This window comes from Triticum aestivum, chromosome 7B (genome assembly GCF_018294505.1).
Source record: "Triticum aestivum cultivar Chinese Spring chromosome 7B, IWGSC CS RefSeq v2.1, whole genome shotgun sequence".
NCBI classification, from domain to species: domain Eukaryota; kingdom Viridiplantae; phylum Streptophyta; class Magnoliopsida; order Poales; family Poaceae; genus Triticum; species Triticum aestivum.
Window position 1 is genome coordinate 13068284 of NC_057813.1, and position 7954 is coordinate 13076237.

The 7954-nt window shown below is 44.7% G+C and overlaps 1 protein-coding gene across 1 annotated transcript; it reads right to left on the reverse strand.

The window, feature by feature from the left end:
• Nucleotides 1–1877: 1877 nt before the first annotated feature.
• On the reverse strand, nucleotides 1878–5707 carry LOC123160516 (subtilisin-like protease SBT3.9). Its single transcript, XM_044578330.1, has 10 exons — nucleotides 5626–5707; nucleotides 5410–5501; nucleotides 5190–5287; nucleotides 4946–5110; nucleotides 4082–4695; nucleotides 3493–3560; nucleotides 3132–3398; nucleotides 2920–3037; nucleotides 2635–2806; nucleotides 1878–2551 (listed from the first exon to the last, which is right to left on the reverse strand). The coding sequence occupies exons 1-10, from the start codon at nucleotides 5704–5706 to the stop codon at nucleotides 2013–2015; spliced, it is 2214 nt and encodes a 737-aa protein (XP_044434265.1). The 5' UTR covers nucleotide 5707; the 3' UTR covers nucleotides 1878–2012.
• Between the last annotated feature and the right edge of the window lie 2247 nt (nucleotides 5708–7954).

Consider the following 7954-nt stretch of genomic DNA (forward strand, 5'->3'; position numbering starts at 1 on the left):
TACAACATAATTGCATATGACTATGGGCGTGTTCTGGAGCCCTCCAGAGCCATGAAATCCATGACCCCATAGCGAGCAGCTAGCTTCTCGCCTAAAATCCTGGAGCGAGCTAACCTTTCGGTTCACTAGCTTCTGCCCCAGAGGTCAAATCGAGGTTGTTCTGCACTCTCACCTTCAGAGAAATAGACGAGGTACTCGAGGAGGCAGAGGAGCTCGCGGACAAGCTCATCGATGCAGCCTGCGTGCTCCGGTGGTTGGGGACGGCGGGGTCGATCTCCGGCCGGGGACTGCTTAAGAACTCCGGTCGGGACGATGGGGAAGAGCTCTGGTCGTGGATGGCGGGGAAGAGCTCCGGTCGAGAGGGAGGCGGAGGAGGGTGAGCACGGTGGTGGGAGGGCGGCCGTCGGTTCCCATGCCGGTTGGGTGCTCGTGGTGGCGCGCTAGGGTTCGTCGCGGGGTGGAGGGAAACGAGCGTGCAATGGATCGAGTCGAGGGAGGAGACGAGCACTGCCTCGAAGCGGTACCTATGGTCGCTTCGCGGTGGCAATCAGTTGTAAATTCAGCAACTCTCACTTTCCAGCTTTTGTGGAGCTCGAGTTTTCCAACTCCTCAACTCCAGCAAATTTGCACGTAGCGAATCGCTAGCTTCTCGCTCCATAGCCATGATTTAGACTGTTCGGCTCGGGTCCTGACCTGTAGTCAAGGAGTCGAGGACCTGGAGGGCTACCGAACACGCTCTATGGTGTATAATCCCACAATATAACAAAACGGAAGTGGAAGACTACGTCCGGAGATGTTAGTGGCTTGGCTGGGCTTCACAACTCCCAAGACTGGCTGGGGCGGCGGTCTAGCTTGCTAATCATCTTCTGAATCTTGCCATGTGCAAGACCAGGTAAGTACTTTGAATGTACTCGCAAGATAGTCAAATACATAGCATCCAAACAAACAAGTAACAAAGTAATAACTAAACTTAAACACAAAATTACTCTACAGTAACAACTGAGCATGGCATTACTATAACAATATCCATCAATACATACACACCAACGTACCTACCACTAGGCTAGAGAGTAACTACACTTACCTTCCATGGCGACTAACAATACATGAGTTGTTCCATCAATCAATTCATTGCCCCTTTTGGGTGACCACATGATTTACCGAGACTCCTTCTCGTGACCATGTCAGAACAACACCGTGACCTCTTCAGGCCATCAGAATCCAACTTACTACAACAACTACGTAACCAAACAATCCAAGTGCTATCACTAAAGTCATTCCCCAACTTCGATCATTACTAATACTAAAGTCAGCATAATCCAAATGATCGTAATCCAATTCATCGCAATCCAAGTGGCCTTATAGTAAAGTCAGCATAATCCACTTGGCCATACAACTCGTTGCAAACCAAATCCAAATACTCTTCAAGTTACCAATTATAATTAAGTGAATTATTTCATTAGTGAAACCGTGTGTTAGTTTGTTCTTATCGAGAAGCCAAATAGTGACTTAAACAAGACTTTTCCTTAACTGTGAAAGCGGCTATTCGAACAGATTTGACACTCTGCAGAGCTTGTACACTTTTTCCATAACATGGACAACACATCCAGCAAACCCTGTCTTATTTTTTGGTTGCTTTACATGTTAGTTTTTTTTAGATGAACGTTACATGTTAGTTTGTCCTAAAAGTGGCAACTTCCCAGCTGGTGGCCTGGGTTTGTAACCCAGTTGTGTGATTCTTTCTCTTGGGTGCATTTAGAAACCTCTTCATGAAGAAAGAGAGTTATGGGAGTTTTAGATCCGTTACTGTCCCTGAGTCTATTCTTCTCATTAATTGCAACTTTTGTAAAAGTTTGAGAAAAGAACCATCGTTTTGTAAAGAAGAATCATACTGTATTATTTAAGTAGAACATTTCCTATATGATGTACAAATTTTATACTCTGCGTTTCCCCTCCATATTTTGTGTGAACTACATAAATAAATACAAAAGGTGTGATAACTACATGTAAGTTTAGGACGTGTCCGCAACAAAGTCTTGTATCACAGTTCGTACCGCAACAGGAATTCTCACTGAGCGGGTACTTCCGTCTGACCATGTCAAGCTCCCAAAAGTGTATCCTCCTTGCACTCTCTGCCTTGTTGTGAATGTCACCATAAATGTCGCGCTTCTACTGTTGCCTTGGGTGAAACTGATCACAGATGGTTCCACCGACACATCTATCCCCGCTGGAGCTTCAACCACTAAATGATATGTTGCTTCTGCTGGCCCAACGTTAGTCACAGTGCGCCTAAGAATGACATGGCCCTTAAGGTCTGGCACAGTGATTGACGGGAGGTTGAGGTTAAGATTGTAGGACTTGCAACCGTCTGATAATCCTTGGGTGCAGTTCAAGAACTTGTTGTACTCCCTTGCGTCAAGGTCATAAACCAGGCCAGGGTCAACAGCTCTGTCAGGGTCCATATGGCCACCGCCAAAGTCGAAAGGGTCGGCTAGTTTCCTTGGGACTCCGTTTGCTTGGATCGGCATACCAAACTGATCGGTCACAGATGCTGCAACCAATGCCAAGGAAGTTTATTAAGTTAGTTTTATATTGTGATGAGTTGCATATTTTTTGGTATTTCTATGTTCATACCCGTGGTGACAATGGCAGACTTGATCATGGCAGGTGACCAGTTAGGGTGAACTGACTTGAGCAACGCCGTCACCGCAGAGACATGTGGGCATGCCATGGATGTCCCAGAATGGAACACGTAGGAGTCACGCTCCGCTGCCAAGATGCCGACGCCAGGTGCAGCAATGTCGGGCTGTTGAAACATGTATATTGAAAATTAGGTATGCAAGTCTTGAGTTCAAAACCTAGAGAGGTTAGGAAAATTTTAACTACAAGTCCCAAGCTAAGTAGCTGATAATGATATACCTTGAGTATGCGAGGGAAAGCAAGGCTCGGGCCTCTTGACGAGAATGAGGCGACATACGGTGACAACACCCCATTTCCAACAACGCTTACAGCTGGCGATATCTTCACCACCGGACTCCTAGCATAACACACATGACAACCGACATGAATTTTCCATTGCATAATTAAGGAGAAGGCACATATACTCTCAAAACAATGTGACAGATTCTTACTCAGTCATTTTTGAGTAGGAGGCGATTCTTTGTGCGATCTCGAAATCCACCAGTGCACAAGACATAAATCCCTCGCAGCTGGTCAGGATTTCGAGAAGGTTGACAGTGTATTGTGCGAAGATGAGGCCCTTTGCGCCGGCCTCGATAGTACGATTGATGAGAGAATGAAGTTCTGCCCTGGGTGGCGTGATGGCCGCCTGCGCTGGTGCATAACAGAGGACGGTTTTGCCAGTGACATTGCTCAATGATAGTGATTCTGTGTCGCAGCTGCGCAAAAGTTTAAAATTTTAACATGGCTGTACAAAGCGCATGACATTTACTATCGATCAAGTGTCATCAAGCGACTGGTTTCTTTCACTACCTCTGCACATGAACAAGGTCCTGAAAGCCGCTGTTGTTCATAGCTGCGTTGTAGTTTAGAGATTGCCCCTGCGTTTCAAATCAATCACAGATTAATGAGCAAGTTAATTCAGGAATACATCATGCTTGGTTGATGCTACATTTTAAGTTAATAAAAGTGTCCTTTATCGAAAAAGGAAGGCTTGTGCAGGATATGATATAGTTGGCCGGCCAGAGAAAAAGGAATCCAGCTCGCATATATATACTGAAAGAATTATAAGGAAGCTTAAAGGAGGAGCTAAACATTTTATTTTGAGTTTGATCATCTTCTTAGTGTGCGCGCGTATGAAAGCTTATGTTCGTGAGTTTGTGTACGCTAGAGGGCAACAGCAACTTGACCAATCATATTGATCCTACCATATCGGGTTTGGAGTACGTCTATTAATATTTAAAAAAATCACTTGTTTTTTCTATTAATATTTTCGCTGGGATCTTTATCCCTTGAGAATAGGCATGAAGACAACACTTTGCTATAACATTTCTCAGCAGATGACAAAAAATGAAAAATAATGTACACATACATCTAAAATAAAGGAGAGATCGGTACGTACCACGAGCTTTTCTTTGTTTCCCAGCGATATCAAGGTCGGGAAAGACCGGTCAATCGTGCTAGCGGCCACCGTCGTAACCCACGGCAGGGCATTACCCACAGTTTGCGGCACAGGTCCATCGTTCCCTCCACTGAACACAACAGAGATCCCTCTTTGCACAGCATGGAGCGTCCCAGGGAACTGCTGACCAGCCCCTCCAATCGAGAGCGACAAGACGTCCACACCGTCGTGTATGGCATCATCAACAGCCGCAAGGACAGCCGCACCAGAGCAACTCCCGCCCACCCAGCACGCCTTGTAGATACTAAGCCGCGCACGTGGTGCCCCGCCTCGTGCCGTGCCCATGCCCAGTCCTCCATAGCTCACGCCCTGCACTTCCCCGCCGGCGATAGTTGAGGCGACGTGCGTGCCATGGCCGTTGTTGTCCCGAGCCGATTTGTAGTCGCCCTTTAGCAACTCAGCGCTGATGCCTCTGCCATACCACCGTGCACCAATGATCTTTTTGTTGCAACTTGTGGCGTTGAACTCCTCGCCAGTCTCGCATTTCCCTTTCCACCGTGCCGGCACAGGGCCATAACCGTTGTCGTCAAAGCTTCGTGATTCAGGCCATATGCCTACAAAGAAGCATGCATATTCATGGGCATGGATTGATTCGGTATTGGGATTCCTCATATTTAGGATTTAACCTTTCTTTGTATCATTTAGTTAAAAAATCAATGCAAAATACGCAGTAGAGTCCTGCTGTATCCCTCAAAAATATATTTAATATTTAAGCTTGAGGGTGGGGTGGCTGTGTGCATCATATGATGGAGAGGCCGCAATTATCCCTTTTCGGAAAAAAAGCTTGAGGGTGGGATTGCGAACCTGTATCGATCACACCCACGATGACATCTTCACCGTACTTTGCTTTTCTGAGTAGTCCCGGCTGTTGTGCTGGTTGGTTATGGTCAAGGCCAAGAAAGTCCCAACTCCGAGTTGTGTGTGTTTCGTGAAAAATGTTAGGCTCCACAGTGGCAACTTCAGGGAATTCTACATTCAAAATATGCTGATTAATTCAAGTTGGTCATGCAAGTAGATACGGCGATAGCTAGGACTGACAATTACTTACTTGCAATTGCCTCAGCCTGAGACTCAGTGAGCATCGCTGCGAAACCAGAAAATCCATGCTTGTAACTGTAAACTATCGACCTCAAGGCTTCATCCTTGCTGTTGCCAAATAAAATGAGGGTGAGAAAATCACGACTAAATGACTAATGCGTTTACGATGCAACATTAACTCCTCGTTGTTTTTTGCTTTGAACAAATGAATTTGTAGCTAGTTATAGTACCTCCCAAAAACAGAGGTTAGCATGTCATGGTGAGACGCGGTGACCATGGACGGGTCATCGTGCTTCTTCTCCCCCATATACACGATGTAGAGCTGAAATTCATTTTGCCGCGTAAGTTTTCAACAACAACAAAAAATAGTATCTGAGAAATTAGAGCCAATCCGGAAAGAAAGCAAATTGAAAGAGGGGCCTCGCCGCCTCGGGTGTGTATCTTACTTTGCTCGACGCGCTAGCTGAAAGAGGCAGCAGTGTCACGAGCAGTAGCAAAGCGCCGCAGAATGCTGTTCTGGAATCCATATCTATGTTCTTGTGTTTGTGTTCCCTCGTTAGGTTTGTATGTTTATATAGCAGTCAGGAGCGATAACCATGGGGGTGCAAGAACAGTTCAAACCAATTTGTTTTGCGCGTTGTTTTTTCTCCTTCGGGGCGGATTCTTTCCATATGTTGTTAGGTGACAGTGACACACGCGTGAGAAAGAAAGACTAGATCCTTGTCTATATACCAAGCACCGCCACCGCGTGCTTTTTCTAATGAGGAAGAAGCACCATGCTTAATTTGATCAGGTCCTGGCGGCTATTAGCACCAAACTGGATATATAGATATTAATTAATTATGATCTTTGATGTACTAGTGACCCTTTTTTTGACTGGTCTGATGTAATGACCTGATCGTCTTTGCACATGCGTCTTAATCGTTCCACATATGTCTTAATTGTTCTAAAAGCGCGGCGGTAGGTAATACGTAACAAAGTTGACAAACGTGACACATTCAAATATTCCATGGGTACGTAAGGGATAATGACCCGCCAACTTTCCTGTTATCGCATGTACTCAAAGATGTAACTTTGCCTGTTTTCAAATAAAGTGCCAAGTGACTTTTTCTTCAAAAAAATATTTACACCATGGGCAGATTGGTTTTACTGATTCGTTTCTCAAGCTGTTAAAATTATATAAATCCGGTAATTCGAGCCGACATGATGTGTTGTGGTCACCTTTTTAGATAGAAGGCGATTGCCCGACCTTAGAATAAGACCCTTAAGGTCGCAACAAAGCAAGGTTCTAAGAAGCTGCAAAGCAGAAGAGCGGAAAAACAAAAAGTTTGATACAAGGCCCACAATGAGCCATCATGTGATGCAGTGCAAGTGAACCAATAACAATCAATTATTTCGAGCCGTGGTGTGGTGACTTCTGTGAGCCCGTCTCTCGACTTTCTTTTCTTTTATGTTCTTAGCAAGAAAATGATGTCAGTGCCAATTAGGTCCGAAGATTATAGGCAAGCCTACCTCCCAGGTCATGGTGGCGATTCAAGGATAACAACTGGTGGAAACAGTAGCGGTAAGGGTGTATCAGAATGATGCGGCTAGACATATTCGCGTAGGAGTATGTGCTTTGTTGTGGGCAATTTGGAACTGCAGAAATGATTTGGCTTTTAACAGAACAACAAATATTCATTTTTTGCAGGTTTTATTCCAAGCTACTGCGCTGATCCGTACGTATTCCGACGGAGGCCAGAGAGCGTTTGGTTACTGGATCTGTCCGGTGGGAGATGGTAGCGCGGGATATCTTCAACCGGTTTGGATGGCGGTCATGTAATAGAATAGGCGATTAGTTTACCTATCTTTGTTATGCCAGCCGGTTGTGGCTTTTGGGCCTTTTGTTTTTGGCGTTGTGGCTCTTTGTGAGCTTGCCGTTATTTTGCTTTCAGACTATAAGACCTTGTTGAACCTATTTATTTATTTATAAATGTTGCCGTATGCATCGTTCTGATGCAGAGGCAAATCAGAATGATGCAGCTAGAAAAGGTGGCCCACACATTGACACGTATAGCATTATCATGCAGTTGTCTCTCTGGGTTTAGTGACCTCATCTTGGTTGCGAGATTTGATCTGGTGAGGCATCTTAGTCCGATGGTTGTATCCCCCCACCGTGGAGCACGTCCAGTCTTTCTACAAATGCATTCACTGTGGATACACGTCGGACTTGGGCAGTTATTAATGTGTGAGACAAATCCTAACTGCTAATGTGTGAAACAAAACTCAACTGCTTATGAGGTCGGGTGTTTTTGTGGTTCTCGCATGTCTTTTTTTTCTTTCAAGCATGCCAACTTATACATATTTTCCCTTCCTTATGAAAAGACAGCGTTATGCCACTTGCTTGGAAAAACATTCAATACTCCCAAATTGCTATATGTATTTAGGCTGACGCTGAAGGTAAGCATGTATTACCATAATTGTCATGTGTTTCATTACTTTTTACCCGGCTAAGAACCATGTATAGAGGAGTAGAATCACATGACATTGGGTGGTGGGGACAAAGAAATGAGAAACTGTGAAAATAAGGATGTTGAATTCTGGACCCCAGGAACACCGATGAATGAAAATCACGATAGTACAAAGGAATTGTGCAAAATCTGATAACAATGTAAACATAAGTTAACTTCCGTGTAGTAACACGAGCATTTTAGACATTAGCAGCCATCCATGAATTCAATGATATTCTCCTAGCAAAGAAAATTCAATTGTGTTCATTTCTTTTCACTTCCGGTT

Coding starts and splice junctions, on each gene's coding strand:
- LOC123160516 (XM_044578330.1), bottom strand. CDS start 5,706: ATGGATTCCAGAACAGCATTCTGCGGCGCTTTGCTACTGCTCGTGACA. Junction 5,502..5,625: donor CAGCTAGCGCGTCGAGCAAA/GTAAGATACACA, acceptor AATGAATTTCAG/CTCTACATCGTGTATATGGG. Junction 3,038..3,131: donor TCCTACTCAAAAATGACTGA/GTAAGAATCTGT, acceptor GTGTTATGCTAG/GAGTCCGGTGGTGAAGATAT.